Here is a 19,420-nt window from a genome sequence, read left to right as displayed (position 1 = left end):
ACTCATTTCTTCTGTAAATTTCTTTACTTTGCTCTCCTCTCTTGAGAAACCTCTCTCTCTCTCTCTCTCTCTCTCCTGCCCCTGAAACTGGGTGTATCTTAATCAGTTCTTCTTAGCAGTTCATAAATAGTGACACAAGCTTCCTCCATGTGTAATTTCACACGTCTTTATCAAGTGCCTGCTCTGTACAGGTGTAGTCTTTCACTAAGAGCCAATGAACTAGAAGCTGATTGGGGTTGGGGGTGTATAATAGAAGATTCCAGAAATGTGTTGTCCTGTCAGGATGCTCTTTTGACTTTTAAGGAAAAATCAGCTAAGCCTGTTAGCTTTTTTTTAATTTTATTATCTTTATTTGTTGGATATAGACAGCCAGAAATCAACAGGGAAGTGGTGATAGAGAGGGAGAGAGAGAGAGAGACAGACACCTGCAGCACTGCTTCACCACTCACAAAGAATTCCCCCTGCAGGTGGGGACCAAGGGACTCGAACCTGGGTCCTTGCACACTGTGACACGTGCACTCAACTAGGTGCGCCACCACCCAGCCCCTAAGCCTGTCGGTTTTTACCTTGCCCACAGTTAACAGATTACTAAACCTTTCACCGAAGAATAAGATACGTCTTGCTCTGCCACGTCTTGAGGAATATGAACCTCCCCTTTGGTCCAGCATTCAGTCAGAAGCTACAGGTTTGGTGAGAAGGGGGCAAATCTTCATTTGTTTGCTTCTCTTCTGAAAATCAGTCAACCTTGTGATTTACCACTGTATAAGGTTATCTTAGAAAGAAATGAGAGTAAAAAGAGTGTCTAGACCTGATAGCTCTTTAGAAATAAAAGATAAAAAGTCAACAGAGAGGACATTCAAATAAAAACAAGCATATATCTGCTTCCTTTTTCTTTGCTATAGAATGTTCACAAATTCCCTTTACCCTCCTGGGCCACCAGCGACACCATGATCAAGTTGAAAGAACTATCAGAACTGTCCCTCCTGGCTCTCTATGGAATTCACAAGCAGAAAGAAAAATCTAGACTTCAGGGGGGTGAGTACTAGACTACTGGACTTGGAGTGAGTGGTCCAAGTCTGTGTTCATCCATAAACAGCTATGTCACCTTGGACAGGTTGCTTAATCACTCCTGTACCAGTTTCCATTCTGCAAAATGGAGACAATTATACTCACGCCGTGGACAGTGAGGGTTCAACTGAATGTGCATATTCAAGAGGCTTAGCGGAAACACATCTGGACCAGGATGCATAATGAGCATTGTGTGTTACTGTAATCATCAGTATTCCCCACTCTGGAAAATGTAAGCCTTGGGTTGAAGTTAGTTGAGACTCTCCTTCTTTCCAGATCAAGGAATCAAGGGCTTCATGTCTCAGCTCCATAAAAGTCTACTGTGGCAGCATATAGGATGAATTATTTGATTTCACTTTATTTTCTGTTTTATTATTTGTCACCAGTGTTATCCCTAGAGCTTCATGCCTGTGTGCTTCCACCGCTTCTGGCAGAGAGTTTTTTTTTTTTCATAAAAAGGAAACATTAACAAAACCATAGGATAAGAGGGGTACAGTTCCACACAGTTCCCACCACCAGACCTCCGTATCCCATCCCCTCCCCTGATAGCTTTCCTATTCTTTATCCCTGTGGGAGTATGGACCCAGGGTCATTGTGGGGTGCAGAAGGTGGAAGGTCTGGCTTCTGTAATTGCTTCCCCGCTGAACATGGGCGTTGGCAGGTGGATCCATACTCCCAGCCTGTCTCTCTTTCCCTAGTGGGGAAGGGCTCTGGAGAAGCGGAGCTCCAGGACCCATTGGTGGGGTTGTCTGTCCAGGGAAGTCTGATTGGCATCATGTTAGCATCTGGAACCTGGTGGCTGAAAAGAGAGTTAACATATAAAGCCAAACATATTGTTGGCCAATCATGAACCTAAAGGCTGGAATAATGCAGATGAAGAGTTGGGGGTGTGTGTGATTTCTCCATTTTGTAGATAGCTACTAAACATATTTTAGTTATATTCCAAAGGGCCCATGACTAAACTAGTTTTTTTTCCCCCTGAGACTGAAATCTGATATGCAGGTGGATCCAAGTTATTGTCTGTGGAGATGATGTCATGGCTGCATAAAGGACCAGAAAGCTGGATCAGGGAAGAGAGTAGCTCCCAAATATGGTAAAGGTGTATAGATATTGTTGACTATAATCCCCATTGATTTGATGTGATCTGGGGCCTATATTCAGCTTAGGAGCCTATGTGACCTCTGCATCCCTGTAGGTCTGAGCTCACATTCTGTGGTCATGAGTAGGAACATTCCAAGCTGCCCCAATATTGACCCATCTTCCTCAGGTGGAGCATAGAGTATGTTGTCCAGCCTCCCTTCAGAGGATGGAACATTCTCTACCATTGTTGATCCAAGTTGAGGGCAAGGTCCTATGGGGATCCACAAAGGGGTTCTGTTTTGTTGTTCCTGATAGAGATGACCGGTAAAAATGGAGAGAGGGATTTATTTGAGGTCTAGGCCCATCATGTCTGTTTGGGAATCTCAGGACTCCCCGAATAGGGCCCCAGCTGATGGGGTGGCCTGATAGTGACTAAAAAGTCACCATTAAAGTAATGGCAGTGACTTTTTTTCCTTTTTATTTTCTTTTTTTCTTTTTTGTCTTTATTTTTATTTTTATTTTTTTGCCTCTAAGGTTATTGCTGGAGCTCGATGCCTGCACTACAAATCCACTGCTCCTGGAGGCCATTTTTTCCCATTTTTGTTGCCCTTGTTATTGCTATTGATGTCATCATTGTTAGATAAGACAGAGAGAAATGGAGAAAGGAGGGGAAGACAGAGAGGGGGAAAGAAAGACAAGACACCTGCAGACCTGCTTCACTGCTTGTGAAGCGACCCCCCTGCAGGTGGGGAGCCGGGGGCTCGAACCGGGATCTTTGTTCCATGTGCCCTTAACCCACTACACTACCACCTGACTCCCTTTTCTTTCCTTTTGATAAAAGGTGAGAGACAAAAAGATAGAGAGGCCAAGTGGAAGAGAGGAGAGAGACCTGCAGCACTACCCTACCATTCATGAAGCTTCCCTCCTGCAAGTGGAGACCAGAGAATTCAACCCAGGTCCTCACACATGGTAACATGTGCTCACTACCAACTGAACTACCACCTAGTGTCTAGGATGAGTTTTTTCAAGTTGGGAGTATGATGAAAATGGCCCATTTTCCTAAAGCCCTTGTTGGGAATCGTTATTAAGATGGATAAAGGTTCCAAGTTTGGGCTATTACAAATTGTGCTGCTATAAACATAGGTGTACACAGATTTCTTTGGATGGGTGTATTGGGTTCCTTAGGATCTATCCCCAGGAGAGCAATTGCAGGGTCATAGGGTAGGTCCACTTCTAGCCTTCTGAGAGTTCTCCAGACTGCTCTCCACAGGGGTTGGAAACTTGGACTGGTGGTGTATTCACCAAAGCAAAGAACTGGAGGAGGAGGGCAGAAAGGGGGTTGAGGATGGGGCCAGGTAGCTTTTAGGTCCTGGTACATGATTGATGGTCCTAATCTGGGAGAGTGGTTAGCAGACACCTTTCTTGGTGAGGTGAGAAATTTTACCCTTGTGCCAACAACTGTACTATAAACCATTACCTTTCCAATAAAAAATAAAGGGGAAAAAGACTGATGCAGCATAAACTGTAGGCTAGTTACCTCCTGGACACTAATGCAAATGGAAATTGACAGGTTTATGACACAGCTAGATCTTTTCCCATTGCTGTTCAAAGATGCTTGCTTCTAGTGATGCTTTTTCTCAGCTGTGTCCGACCCTTCACAGTACAGGACACTCTGTGGTACTGAAAGCAGACCGAGGTGAGAGGAAGCTGAAACACTTATAATCAGCATTGGTGGGTAGGAGTAGGAAGCCAGGACCAAGCGGAGTGATGACAGATGGCAAAGCCTCTGAAGAAAGGTAAGTGGGCAGGCCAAGACCTTGGAGTGTGTCAAGTTGAAGTCTGTGTAATACAGATGTTGACTCTAAATAGAGAGCAAGACAAGGCCCATGATGTCACATTCAGATGACTAGTAGAAGACTCAGCTACGGCTGTGAAAGCAGACAGAAGGTGTGGGGCAAATTATAATCAAGCAAACAACTAAAGATATCTCAAGTCTAAATGGTCAGGAGCAACTCTGATAACGTGAACAGAATACCAGGGGGAAAATTGATCATTGGGGTGGGTGAGAGGGGTCCACAGTTAGAGAGATCTGGATCACCAGGCACTGAGGCGGGTTGGATAAAAATGTGTGAGTCCTCCCTTGTCCCATCCTAAGGGCATGATCAATAAGAATTAGCCCCTGGGGAAGAGAGAGCATCCATAAGTGAGACTGAGGGACGTTAGAAGGCAGGATATAGACTCCTTGAAAGGACTGAGCTCAGAAAGAAGCTCAGGACACAGAATGTGACAGTTGGAGCTTGATGGCCCACATATACCAGACCCTACTCCTAGGCCATCAGAGGACGGCCTGATGACAATATCTCATACCTCACCAGATGGTGGAGGCAGGATTTGTGGTTTGTTTGCCCTGATCTAGTCTTAATAGGTCAGGCGTTCGGGTTTTTGTTACTCGTTGTCTGGACCAGAAACTTGAGCGTTACCTAGCATCTGGAAAGAAACGAAGTTTATCTGGTCCCACCCTGGACCAACTGAATCAGAATCTACACTTTGGCAAAATGCCAAGGCATCCACATACTTACATCATTTTCTAAAGTGTTTCTCCAGATGCCAAAGTTGGTGAGGGAAAGAGCAGAGGGAGTTGACAATTTAATAGATACAGGGGTCTGCCTATGAGTAAGAGAAGGGTTTTGTCTTAGCAGCTTGGCTTCCTAGATTCTTTTCACCAATAGAGATTGCATCATGGGAAGTCACTTACTTTGTCCTCTGGGTCTCAGTGTTCCCATCTGAGGAGTGCCTGAAACTGCATCTGATCCATCAGAGTCTTACCTGAAGTGTCCCCTTTGTTTTGGACTCAAAAAAGAAAAAAAAAAAAAAGCTGGCATTCCTGTGAGCAGACCTGTTCTGATTCCTAAAGGAAGTCCAGTGCTACTGACCAGCTGAGATATTGTCACCTGAGTGACTCCTGCCAAAACACCAGCTACAGCCTATTGTGCAGATCTAGCTAGACAAGAGAGACTTGTCCATGACAGGCTTGTTTGGGTGATGAAGCAACAGATCACACTCCTGCAAAGGAAACACACATTGTGTGGGAGACGGGGGCAGCCAAGCTATGACGAGCATCTTCCGGCCTTTCACAAAACTTCTGACTCATCTGTTGCTTTCAGGGGCAGTGCTCTTTGATAGTAATCTTCCTCCAGCACCCCAGTTCACATACACACATGCACGCAGATACTAAGAAAATCCCTAAGGAGTCAGGCAGTAGAGTACGCGTGTCACAATGCACATGGACTCCAATTCAAGCCCCACGTCCCCATCTGCAGGGGGGAAAGCTTCACAAGTAGTGAAGCAGGGCTGCAGATTTCTCTCCCTCTTCCTTCCCTCTCAAATTTCTCACTGTCTCTGTCAAATAATTTAAAAAACAAAAAAGACAAAGAGATGGGATATGGATCTCTGGTGGTGGGAATTGTGTGGTGTTGTACTCTTATTGTCTCCTGTTGTCCTATAGCCTTGCTGATCATTGTGAATCATTGACAAAAAAAAAAAGAAAAGAAAAGAAAAGAAAAGAAAAAAGAACCCCCCCCCTAAGGCTCATTCAGGAGTATCTGCCTAGTTGAATCTGTGTTAATGGAGACCCCTTTCTTGAGACCAGTTACTGGCAAATCTGAGTCTAACGCATTGCCTGTTTTCTGTATTTCTGTAAATAAAATGCTACGGAGCCTAAGCCATGCTCACTCCTTTAGTTACTGTCTATGGATGTAGATAGGCTTCCAGCTTTAAGAACATAGATGTGACAGACCACATGGCCCTCAGAGCCCAAAACATTGTCCCTTTAGAGGAGAAGATTGCCAGTCCCTCCTGTAGCTCAAGGGTGAGGAAAGTGAAGCTTTTGTCTTCAAGTCACTGGTAATTTTGTCTGGTTTTTACAGACATTATGACTAATGTGGCAGGGAACTTGAAAGTGGGCCCTATGCTATAGTGTGGTCCCATGGTGATGAAGCAGGGGCTGGGACTAGAATATGCGGGATTCAGTGACACTCCGTTCTTCCGCTCAGCAGTTATGTGACCTTGAACAGATTGCTTGTCCTCTCTGAGCCTCAGCTTTCTCTTTCTATAAAACACAATAACTGGCTTTCTAGAACCTGAATTTACTTGTGATAGCTTCCCTGAGCTACTTCAGGGATGAGGGGACAGACACCCACACCCAAGGGCCGATGTCAGACCCTGTTGTCTGCGTTCAAAGTTGCAGAGGTGGCACCTGCTGTTGCAGGGCAAGGTACTGAGTGAAAATGGTTGTTGTGACTCATGAAAGTTGGCAAGAGTTTAGTGCTGGCAAGGGTTCCCTGAGGACAACGTCCTCTGAGACGGAGAACTGGAGTTGTTAAGAAACACAGCACCCAGCTTTCATAGCCGTCTTACTTCCATTGTCAAGAAAACCCAGCATCTGCAGAAAAAGCAACTCACTGCTCTCCCTTTATTGTGCTTGTTGGTGTGCAGACCAATAAATAGTGGCTTCTTACTCTTTCATGCACTTTTTGAGAACCATGTCTGATCCACCTATCAGTATCTGGCCTACTGCAGCTGCTCAAGATTTGCTGAGTGCACCAAAGTCTGTAGTTGTAATGAATCCATTACACCAGTGCCCTGTGCATTACAGTGAAAATCTTATCAAGTACTCAGAGATAGTTCACCTGCTTGAGTGTGTACATTGTACCATGTCCTGTGTTCAAACCCCTGCACCACAGCACTAGGGGAAACTCCATTTATAGCAGAGTGATACTGTGGGGTCTCTCCCTCTTTCTCTGTCTCTTTCTAGATTAGGAAGAATGAAAAAGTTGAGCCAGGGGGCCAGGTGGTGGATCACCCAGTTAAGCGTACATAGTACTAAATGCAAGGACCAGCACAAGGATCTAGGTTCAAGCCCCTGGCTCCCCACCTGCAGGAAGGACGCCTCACCAGCGGTGAAGCAGGTCTGCAGGTGTTTCTTTCTATCTCCCCCTCCCTCTCAATTTCTCTCTGTCCTTTTGAGTTAAAAAAAAATGGAGGGGAGTCGGGCTGTAGCGCAGCGGGTTAAGCGCAGGTGGCGCAAAGCACAAGGACCGGCATAAGGATCCGGGTTTGAACCCCGGCTCCCCACCTGCAGGGGGGTCGCTTCACAGGCGGTGAAGCAGGTCTGCAGGTGTCTGTCTTTCTCTCCTCCTCTCTGTCTTCCCCTCCTCTCTCCATTTCTCTCTGTCCTATCCAACAACAACAACAATAATAACTACAACAATAAAACAACAAGGGCAACAAAAGGGAATAAATAAATAAAATAAATATTTTTAAAAAATGGGAAGAATGTCCACCAGCAGCAGTGAATTCATAGTGCTGGCACCAAGTCCCAGCAATAACCCTTGAGGCAAAAAAGAAAGAAAAGAAGAGAAAAAAGAAAAAGTTGAGCAAGGAGCAGCAGTATTATGCATGTGTAATGCTGAAAAGGAAAAAACTGATCACCAACCAATAAGCCAGGAGAGTAGAAGGCTAACACATCACCAAATAGATACAAGAAGTCTTCAGGCGATGGTTATGGAAGTTCTTTAGGCAATGCGTCCTCAAATAGCACCCGACACACAAGGTAGCCCACAGCCTTCAGTGTCTGAAAACTGAGTTTTGTACCTGCCTTTTTACCCAATAAGCACATGAGAATGTGGAGGCCAAAACTCTCCTCCATTGACAGTGGAAGTGCCCTTGATGGAAGCTGAAGATTCTGCCTGCCCCCACCACCACTCTACTTGTGCCATGCGGGATATCCTGCAGGAATTGTCCCCAGAGAAGTTTATGATCCTCACAGACATCCAGTGAGCTGCTTTCTGTTTCAGTCTGGAGAGGAGAAGCAAAAGGGATGGAGATAGATGTCATTGGTGTCATGATGTCATGTCCAGCGTCTCCAGGAGCTGTCCAAGGCCATGTGAAGTCACTTCCCAGTTCCTCAAGCTCTGTGGTAGAGCCCTAGGATGCAATTCATCCTTCCTTCCCATCTGTGTCGGTCATGCCATGGCATTGAATCTTGGTTCATCACCTATAAATATGTGCCAGCAATGGTACTAAGTGCAAAGACCCGTGCAAGGATCTGGGTTTGAGCCCCGCTCCCCACCTGCAGGGAGTAGCTTCACGATCAGCGAAGCAGGTCTGCAGGTGCCTCTTTCCCTCTCTCTTTCTATATTCCTCTCTCTCCTCTCTCAATTTCTTTCCGACCTATCCAATAAATGGAAAAAAATGGTCACAGGAGCGAGCAGTGGATTCATAGTGCGGGCACCAAGCCCCAGTGATAAATAAATAATATTAATAATAACTATGGACTAGCTGTCAGGATTTTGTAAAACCATATAGCTAATGCAGAGAAGATGATCAACCAAAAATTCTCCGCTGTAATTCATGGCAGAGAGAATTGCTAAGTACAGGTTCTGTCACAGAGTGCTCAGGAGCTAACATGTAACATCTTGTTCAGCTCCATTATTAGTTGATTCTTCTTTCAGGTGTTCTCGTCAAAGAAATCGTCCATCACATGAAGGGCTCAATGCATTCCTCCAACCGCCGAAAGCTTATCATGTATTCTGCAGTAAGTGTTGTGATGCTTGTTCACCTCTGGCCTGTTCAAGTGTGTGATCTTGGAGCTGGAGGGCTCCTTTGCTTCATCTTCATTTCCTTATTTCCCAGTAAATGCTAGACACCTGATCAGAACTTTTTAAATGAAGTATGAAGGTCCCAAGTTCTGTCCCTGGCACTGTACATGTTGGGTGATGTTCACTCTCTTTTTTTTCTTTCATTGTATTGGGAAGTTGATGACTTACAGTATGTTTGTTGACACTCTGGTGGCAAGATAATAGTAATAACAAAAATTTTGAATCAGTTTCATTTTTTAATATTTTATTTATCCGTTGGATAGAGAAAATCAGATAAATTGATATGGAAGGGGGATGTAGAAAGGGGGAGAGAAAGGCGCCTGTGGCACTGCTTCATCACATGTGAAGTTTTCCCCCTGCCAGCAGGTCCTTACACAGGGTAACCTGTGTGTCCTACCAGATACACCACTGCTCAGCCCCCAAAATAAAGTTTAATGAAAATCAGCAAGCTAAAACAAAACTCTTCTATTGGGGACAAGCATGTGACAACATTAGATGACCTAGCTCAAACTGACCTTCCTCCATTATTTAGTTCCCCCGTGTTCTCAGTTTCTTCACTTTTTAAAAAATATTTATTTATTTGTTTATTGGATAGAGACAGAGAAATTGAGGAGGGGTGCTGGGAAATTGTGCCAATGCAGTCACATCTGCCACGTTGTCCCCTCAGGCTACTGCTAGTTCCCACGAGAGTTGGGACATTCTTGGAGTGCCTGTTCCGCCATGTTGTGCCCTCAGGACATTGTCTATATCCCCGTGATATCTGGAGTGCTCTGGTTACTCTTCCCCCCTCCCATTCTCACAGAGTTATTACCCTACCCTGGAGTACTCTGGTTACTCCTCCCCCTTCCCATTCTCACAGAGTTATCATCCTATCCTGGAGTGCTATGGTTACTCCTCCCCTCTCCCATTCTCACAGAGTTATCATCCTATCCTGGAGTGCTACGGTTACTCCTCCCCCTTCCCATTCTCGTGAAAGCTACTCCTATAAAAACCCTTCGTTTTCCACACCTCGCTCTCTTGCCGGCGCTCCACTCTGGTGTTCAGACGCAGGAAAGGTTACTGCGTGAGGCGGCCATTTTCTCTACCTCCACGTGGCCCAACCTGCTTCTCTAACACCCAACTCTGAGGTGCCAGCGCGAATAAATATTTGTGTTTCCTCTTTGCTCCAGACCCTCTCTCTCTCTTCTCTGCGGCCCGCGCATTACAACATCTGGCTCTACAACATCTGGCGCCCAACGTGGGGCACGAACCCACGACCCTGAGATTAAGATTCTCATGCTCTACCGACTGAGCTAGCCGAGATAGAAAAAGACTCCTACAGCCCTGCTTCATCACTTGTGAAGCTTTCACCACTGCAGGTGGGGACCAGGGGCTTAAACCTGGGTCCTTGTGCTCTGTAATGTGAACACTGAACCAGGGGCACCACTGCCTGGCCCCAGTTTCTTCACTTTTCTTTTTTTATAATTTTTAAAATATTTATTTATTTATTTTTGTTGCCCTTATTTTTGTTGTTGTTGTTGTTGTTGTAGTTATTATTGTTGTTGTTGGATAGGACAGAGAGAAATGGGAGCGAGGAGGGGAAGACAGAGAGGGGGAGAGAAAGATAGACACTTGCAGACCTGCTTCACCGCCTATGAAGCGAACCCTTGCGGGTGGGGAGCCGGGAGCTGGAACCCGGATCCTTAAGCCGGACCCTGCGCTTTGCGCCACGTGTGCTTAACCCACTGCGCTACCACCCAACTCCCTTCTTCACTTTTTTTTAAAAAGAAAAAATGCCTGGTACACAGGAGGTGCTCAACCAAAATTAGTTGTTTTCCTCCTTACTTAAGTCTCTGGGAATATAGGAACTTTGATTGTATCAGAAAGCATCATGGAATTCCACAGGTGTTTAACAATACCTACTGAACATGAATCTGAATCAAAAGCAATCATTAAAGACCTTGTTCAATTTCTGCAGCATGACACTACTGTGAGTGGCCTACAGATGGCGCTAGATGTTTACAATGGAATCCTTCCACCCTATGCTTCCTGCCACTTAATGGAATTGTACCTTGACAATGGGTGAGTGTCTGAGAGGTAATTTTTCAAAATCACTAGCACTGTTCTGTTATTATTGTCACACCTGCCTTAGGGTTGCTTCATCTGTCTATTTGGTTGGATCTATTTGCCTTTCTAGTCAGGGAAAAGACTGGCAGTAACAGTAATTTATCTAGTCATAACTCCATTTGTCCTTACTTTTTACAAAAGCTTTTATTAGGAAAAATGTGCATACACTATAGATTTAAAATGCTGGAAAATTTAGATACTTGTCTCAAGGAAACAAGAAACTGTACATGTGATAACAACATATATATATTCCCCTAATAGAATGATTTTGTTTTTAAACTACAAACATTGAACACTACCCAGAATTCACTTTAAAAAAGTGAATATACTGGGGGCCTGGTGGTGATGCACCAGGTTGAACACACTTGTCACAATGAGCAAGGACCCAGGTTCAGGCCCCTGCTCCCCACCTGCAGAGGGAGAGCTTTTCGAGTGGTGAAGCAGAGCTGCAGGTATCTCTCTGTCTCTCTCCCTCTGTACCTCCCCCATCCCACTTGATTTCTGGCTGTCTCTATCCAATAAATAAATGAATACAATTTTAAAAAATCAAAAAATGAATATTGTTATGTGGAAAACTGAGAAATGTCATGCATGTACAAACTATTGTATTTACTGGAGACTATAAAACATTAATCCCCCAATAAAGGAAAAATGTTTTTTAAAAAGGTGTTATTAATTATGTGGACATTACATTGTGCTTGTGGGAAATACAGACTGCTAGAAATGCCGAAAAATAAAGTTTATTAAATGATTAAATAATAAGTGCTTTAAGCGTGCCCATGCGGCTGTAGGTGGTTCATATCCACCAGTTCAAACTCTTCAAGTACAATTTCTGGCCAGTGTTGTCCACTTTGCAACCTGGTGTTTCCCTCTCCAGCTGACCAGGACTCAACTTGAACTCCCTAGAAAGGTCAAAATTAAAAGCATAAGCGGGAGTCGGGCGGTAGCCCAGCAGGTTAAAAGCAGGTGGTGCAAAGCACAAGGACCAGTGTAAGGATCCTGGCTCAAGCCCCTGGCTCCCCACCTGCAGGGGAGTCGCTTCACAAGCGGTGAAGCAGGTCTACAAGTGTCTGTCTTTCTGTCCCCCTCTCTGTCTTCCCCTCCTCTCTCCCATTTCTCTCTGTCCTATCCAACAACAACAACAATAATAGTTACAACAATAAAAAAAAAAAACCAAGGGCAACAAAAATAAATAAATAAATAAAAATTAAAAAAATAAAAGCATAAACATACCTTTCAATTAGCAGAAAGGAATGGAGAGGGTGGGACTTGCTTTAGAGGCTCAGGAGACAGGCTAGCTGACAGACAGCAGTGGTGGTCCAGAGATTTCCTCTGAAATGGTGTGTTTGCAGGGAGGGAGGGTCTTGTTCTCCTGAGTGAGGGTCCCCTACGGTTCTCCGTGACGTTAGAACTTTCTTCAGGAGTGGTGTTGAGAAAGCGTCTCCCCTCTGACCCACTTCAATGTCCAAATGTTACCCTACTATACAGGTGAGTCTTTAGGACCAATGGGAGCAGAAGGCACTATCTCCTTGGGATAGTGCTCACGCAGATAATAATAGGAATACATTTTTGTTTTTTGCCTCTAGGGTTATCACTAAGGTTACGTGCCTGTACAACTCTACTGTTCCAGCAATCTTTTTTTTTTCCCTTTTAGACAGAAGATAAGAAGTAAAGGGAGCTAGAAAGGAAAGAAGATAGAGAAAAGACGCATATCAGTAACCCTCCATCGCTTGTTAAGCCTCCCCCTGTAGGGGCTCCCAGGTGGTAGCCGGAGGTTCCAACCTGCATTCTAGAACACAGTAGTGTGCACTCTACTGGGTGAATCACCTCCTGGTGCCTAGGATTTTTCCTTTCAAGTAAGGGAATCATATTAGTGATTAATGTGGTTTGTATAGATTTTTAAAGTGGTGTTTTAAAAAGGATGGCTTTTAAAACAACATCCAAGAGTTACCACTCTGAGGCTACTACCTCAGGAATGATCACTAAATTCTGTCTGAATTTCTCCTGTTTCTTTGGCAAGTAACTTCCATGAGAAGCTCATACTAGCTTTACAAGCTTGGTTTAGGTTATGACCTTTCCCCAAATAGCCCATTTACTTTATAAAGTACTGAAAAAAAAAAACTTTTCTTAATATGAGAGAATGTGGGGACTTGAATATACACCCCCTCTTTCTTAGGGATAATTTTGATAGTTTTACTGAATATTTAAACACATTTTATGGTTTATTCAGTCCCAAACCTAGTTTAAAAAGGAAGGTACATTCAGAGGAAGACTGAAAGAAACATTGGTGGGGAGGGGGCTGTAAATAAAGCACAACTTCACATCCTGGTGCACATTTTCTGTGGCATCTAATAAGCCAACCCACCAGACTTGGTCCACCTGCCTGGGTCTCCCCATCCTCACCCCTAATGTTACTGTTCTCTCCTCCTTCTACTACTAGTTCTTTAGCTAACATAACACAGGCCGAGAGGAAAGCAATCCAGTGGCATATCAACAGCAAAAAACTAACAGAACACCTATCCAAAAAGATCTGTTTATACCTATGTTCATAGCAGCACAATTTATCATAGCCAAAACTTGGAAGCAAGCCAGGTGTCCAACAACAGATGATCAGCTGAGTAAGTTGTGGTCTGTATACACAATGGAACACCACTTAGCTATTAAAAATGGTGATTTCACCTTCTTCACCTCATCTTGGATGGAGCTTGAAGGAATCATGTTAAGTGAGATAAGTCAGAAAGAGAAGGATGAATATGGGATGATCTCACTCACAGAAGTTGAAAAACAAGAACAGAAGGGAAAACACAAAGCAGAACTCAGTCTAGAGCTGGTGTTACACCAAAGTAAAAGACTCTGGGGTCGGGGGAAGAGGGCTCAGGTCCTGGAACATGGAACATGGCAGAGGACCCAGTGGGGATTGAATTCTTATGTGGAAAACTGAGAAATGTTACACATGTACAAATTATTGTATTTTACTGTTGATTGTAAACCATTAATCCCTCAATAAAGAAATTTTAAAACAAAGCCTATTAGTGACCTCTCTCCTCTGCTTCTTCTCCCTTTTCTTCCAGGGAGTACTTTGTAGAGATGTACTATCGGAATGAGACTAAGCATGAACCTTACCCCCTGACACTGCCAGGCTGCACGCACAGCTGTCCACTGGAGAAGTTTGTTGATCTGGTTACCCCGATAACCCCTGAAGATTGGTCTGCAGAATGTATGGCCACCAACGACCACCAAGGTACCCAGCACATTGTGGAATAGTGTTTGTAGAACTCTGCAGAAAGAGAAGAGTGCTTTTATTTAAGGAGGATGGTTTTGGGAATATGACTTGGCCATCACCTATGGCTACGAGGAAATTGGTTTTGGGTGATTGTTGTATGTTTCAGGGACATTTCTCCCCACCCCCAGCCCCCCACCCCAAACACAACTTCAAGCAGCTCCTACCTCTCCAGGTGACCCTGCCTCCACTTGCCAGACATCTTGAGCTGGTTGCTTCCAGGGCAATAGAATAGGCATCAGTGCCATAGTATTTTCAGAGATGAAATATAGATCAAAAAGCCATGGAGTTTACCATGAGCTGTGTCTTTGGATGCTTAAGGATTCCCATGTTTTCCTTGAGCGAGTGGGTTACATGAAGCTGCTCTTTAAATGACTAAAGTGGAACAGATTTCAAACAAAGCCCACAATCAAGGGTCAGAACAAGGAAGGGAAGACTTACATCCCAGGCTGATGAGTAAAGGATCCACTCATTCCAGCCTTCTCACCAGGAGAGGTCAAGACATGAGATACAGTGGAAAGATGGGGGAAATCTTCTATACCGGGAAGCTGGCGCTGTCTCTTTATATTTAGGGGAAACGATACTGGGTAGGTGGCAGAGCTGAAAAATAAATGCATTTTTGTACCTTTGGCCCTGGGGAACTCGTGGTCTTTTTAAAGAAGCCAAACTTTATGTTGCTGTATCTAATTCTTGATGACAGCTCTTAGCAATGCACATGCCACCACAAATAAGGGAGGTGATACGAGCAAGATTTTCAGGTACAACACAGCAGAGGCAAGAGCTCTGCATCAGTGAAGTTTCTCTGGATGTTCCAATGATAAGGGAAGTTGACTCTGAAGTTGGTTTGAGGAAGTCTGAGGATCCATATCAAACCTTATACACATAAGATGATTCTGAGTGCCTGCAAGGTCATAGTGAATGTGAGAGATTACTGAACCTGTGGCTGTGTTTTCTAACCTGAAGACAAAAGAAATCTGTTTGGCTTTGACTTTGTTCTCTCCAGAAAGCCAACTCATAGGTCTTATTGAGAACTCTTGCGATACAAGAAGAAGTGATGTTCAAATGACTCTCTGTTGAGTCCTGCAGATACAATGCATCTTGAGTCCCCTGCCACCTCACCATTGCTGAGAATGATGAAATGGCTTCTAGAGATGGTTTCTACTGGATGCCGGAATCTAGAGCAAACCTATTCTCTCTCCTAATTGATGATTAACACAAACACCAATGGATATGTTTATTTGCATTCTTTCCTAAGTAGATATTTGACCTTCAGGGCATCATCCTATTACTTTTTCTCCTCCATTCTTGTAACTTTTTCCCAACAGTGAGTCAAGTGTAAAAGACTTAATAAAGTTATTGTCAGGAAATCCACAAGTATTACCATTATAATGAATTTTGAAATCTTTATGTGGGTTTAAATAGGATGAAATCTCTAAAGGACAAATTTGATGGATTCTGTTTTCATGTGGAGGCTTTATTTGGATGTAATTGGGAGAGAAACTCTTGGGGAAATGCTACTATGAAAGTAAAATTATCTGACTAGCTAAAGTGAACATTTATTTACATTGAAATGTACTTGTTTGGATTTTACTTCTGATAAAGGCTAAACTTATAGGTGCTTCTATTTCATTTCATCTCTGTTAAGATGGAACTTGCTAAGAAAATGCCCTTGAAAATTTTGCAAAGCAGTGGGAAAAGGAAGAGATGCGTATCACATAGGGTATTAAGGATCGTGTCCTATGAGTGGAAATAATAAGTACCTGGTTCTACAGGGAGAAAGAAAGGGAGGAATATTAAAGAAGGCCTCTTGCAAGAGGTTACAATGGCAGCATTTGAAACCATACTTGATGGAGGTTCCAAATGGTGTGGTAGAAGGTTCTAGAAAGACATTTGACAAGTGCCATAGTGATTTGACACTCAAAAGATTAGCAAATATCTCAGCAGAAGGTTCAGGGCCTACAGAGGCTCCTACAGATTTCATTCAAGATGACATCTTACTAGATATTAACATTATTATTAAAATATTGATATTGCCACAAAACCAGAGACTATTACCCATTGTGTGTTCATATATCTGTCCTCTTCACTAAGAAGTGCTTGAAGTACATGTACCTGACATGGATTGGTTTTCAACGTTTACTAAGAAAGTGTATAATTATCTTTCCTTCTTGGATGTACTGTTTTTCTCTCTCCTATTTATCAGCAATATCAAATCATTTGGGAATTATGTCTGATCCCATTCACCCCTTCATTGCCCACAGCCAAAGTGCCACCTCTTCTTACTGAATCTACCCATAGTCTGTCTATTCACATCTTTTTTTCCCTCAAAATCCAGTATCAGCAACTCAATATCCAAACTAAGTGAAGTATAAGTAAGCAGCAAAATCTGTGAAAAAAAAAGAAAAGAAAAATTGAGAGTTGGCATGCTGGAACCAGTTCATCCAGATCTGAAGAGCAGTGAATGTTCACCATTCCCCAACTCTTGAATTCAATGGCATTAATTTGGTAGCTTGAAACTGATCATGGTGGTCACAGGGGAAGGGGGTTATGTTTCCCACAAAAACCAGTCCCAAAGCAGACTTTGATTTTCTGGTCACTTTAGCTCATGGAAAGCTTGTGTCAGATCTATAGCATAAAGTGATCACCCACAAATTTAATTCAGTATTTGAACTTTAAGGGAAAAGAATTTTATGATTTCAGAGATTGATACTAATCTATACTCTTTTGGGGGGAGGCAGATTATATTGTGTTGGGAAATTCCTGCAACAGTAAGTGTGCAGTGTCTGCTGGGAATCTATAGGACAGCATTTAGGGACTGCAGCCCTGTGCTTAGGAATTGCAGATTATATTGTGTTGAGAAATTCCTGCAACAGTAAGTGTGCAGTGTCTGCTGGGAATCTATAGGACAGTATTTAGGGACTGCAGCCCTGTGCTTAGGAATTGCAGATTTCTTCCAGACGAGGGACATATGGCCAGATGGTGGTGTTAGCACAAAGTACTACTAGATCCTCTTTGCTGAATTCTGCAACATATGTTATATGCATCAGCTAATATATATGCATTTGCTTGCTTATACTCCACTTGAAATAAAAAAAAATAAATCTACAATAGTTAAAATTCTCCACTAAAAAAAAAAAAAGGTCCATTAGAATGGCTGCCCACTTGCCTCAGCTGAGATAGAATAAAACAGGCGGGAGGTCATAGCACTGGCTGGCTTAGCAGGACCAGCAGAATTTAACAAATGGAAGTACAGGGTACTGGACAAATCAGATAAATGAATCCGATGAATTGTTGTAATTGTTGTAATTCAGAAAACACTGAATTCAGGACATCCTGAGAAAGTTAATATGGGAAGTAAGATTAAAAAAAAAAAAAAAACACTTGGCTTAAGCAACCCTACCCCTAAGGTATTTGCAGCCATAAGATGTCATCCATAGTTATGAGTCATGTTTTCAGCTAGTACTGCAGCTTAATTTCATTATCATATCTTTTAAATTAACCAGAGCCTTTGCTGGAAAGTTTACAACTTTATATTCCATATAGAATTACTAAAAAGTACCTTTTTTTCTTTTCTTTCTTTTTAATGCTTTCTTGATTTAATGATTTTATTACCACAGACTTTCTTTGTTAGCTCTCTCCCAACCCCAGCATCAATCACCAACTCATTTTATTTACATAGAAAAGAAACTTAAGGGAGCCAGGTGGTGGCACACCTGGTTGAACGCACATGTTACAATGTGCAAGGACCCAGGTTCAAGCCCTCAGTCCCCACCTGCAGGGGGAAAGCTTCACAGGTGGTGAAACAGGGCTGTAGGTGTCTTTCTCCCTTTCTACCTCTCCCACTCCTCTCAATTTCTGGCTGTCTCTATCTAATAAATAAATAAAGAATTCTAAAAAAAAAGAAAAAAGAAAAGAAAAGAAATTTAACAGTGAGAAGTTCTAGTTTCCCATAAATCTTTGTAAAGTTGGAGCTACAGTATTTAAACACAAGGCCAACAAGATTCAACTATGCACTTCTTGAAAGCACAATGTGTTTATTCTTTCTCTCCTTGAATCGACAGTCAGCAGCCAGTGCATAGGACATGATACTTTCAGCCAGTAGTTGTCTCATTGGATAAATATTTAGTCCTCTATACCTAACCATGGTTGGACCCAGATGTTAGAAGCCTAGGACTCATTCATTCAATAAATAAATGCTAGAAGCTATGACTGAGTCTCAGAGGTGACTACACTCTACCAGTCATTGACTCTGTAGACATATGTGCATGCCAGCATATCTGTATGATTTAGCCTTTCTTTTTTCAGTGTAGTCAGTCACTTGGACATTCTTCTCTTCCCCCTTTGCTATTTAGAGCTTCATTTAATGATACCCTTTCTAACATCCTTTTCCCTCAGAGATGAGCTCATCCAATGGTAATAGCCTTTTCTGATGCTGGTTGCAGTACTGACAGTTCCTTAGGCATATCTTATCATTGACTAAAGACACTGGGAACTTTCTTTGCTACTCACCTGCCCCTCCCCCTTGTACCAATCATACCAGTATCCATTCCTCAAATATTTTTATAATGATTTTATTGGAGAAATAATGATTGGCAGGACAGTTGTTGACACATATTACCTCCACTTAATAGATATCAGCACCATCAACCCAAGTCCCTCTTCACCATCTTGTACTGGATACTCATCACCCCCCTCCCCTTCCACCACTCCTGAGACCAGAGTCCTTTGCTTTGCTTCAATACACTTCACCCAGTCCATTTGTGACAGCCCAAACATGAAAGCAACTCAGATGTCCAACTACAGTATTAAGAAATTTGTAGTTTGGGGCTGGGTGGTGGTGCACCTGGTTAAGTGCACACATTACAGTGCACAAGGACCTGGGTTCAACCCCCCAGTCCCCACTCAGAGGGGGAAAGCTTCACAAGTGGTGAAGCAGATGTACAGGAGTCTCTCTGTCTCTCTTCCTAGCTTGCTCTTCCCTCTAAATTTCTCTCTGTCTCATCAAACATAATAAATAAAATTTTAAAAATAAATTAGTAGAAAATGCATAAGAATAAACAGATTTGTAGTTTACATAAACAATGGGATACTACTTAGTTGTAAGAAATAATAAAATAATAAATAAATAAATATCTTTGATGGAACTTGAAGGACTCATGTTAAGTGAAATTAGCCAAGAGAAGGATGAACACCAACCCTTAAATCAGCCACACAGTTTCTCCATTCT

At 43.0% G+C, this 19,420-nt stretch overlaps 1 protein-coding gene across 5 annotated transcripts in view; it reads left to right on the top strand.

The window, feature by feature from the left end:
• Window positions 1-19,420, top strand: part of ACP3 (acid phosphatase 3) — a 62,532-nt gene that overhangs the window by 33,775 nt on the left and 9,337 nt on the right. For 2 of the 5 annotated variants that reach the window (XM_016194536.2, XM_060180246.1), the window contains exons 7-10: window positions 903-1,035; window positions 8,661-8,743; window positions 10,765-10,868; window positions 13,985-14,154. In XM_016194536.2, the coding sequence (XP_016050022.1) occupies window positions 903-1,035; window positions 8,661-8,743; window positions 10,765-10,868; window positions 13,985-14,154 (490 nt within the window). Of the gene's footprint in view, window positions 1-902; window positions 1,036-8,660; window positions 8,744-10,764; window positions 10,869-13,984; window positions 14,155-14,302; window positions 14,823-15,279; window positions 16,403-19,420 lie in introns of those variants that run through there. The other 3 variants (XM_016194537.2, XM_060180245.1, XM_060180247.1) reach the window with 3 other exon arrangements.

The sequence above is a fragment of the Erinaceus europaeus genome, chromosome 21, assembly GCF_950295315.1.
Source record: "Erinaceus europaeus chromosome 21, mEriEur2.1, whole genome shotgun sequence".
NCBI classification, from domain to species: domain Eukaryota; kingdom Metazoa; phylum Chordata; class Mammalia; order Eulipotyphla; family Erinaceidae; genus Erinaceus; species Erinaceus europaeus.
Note: the sequence above shows the minus strand (reverse complement) of the source record. Positions and strands in the feature narration are given on the sequence as shown.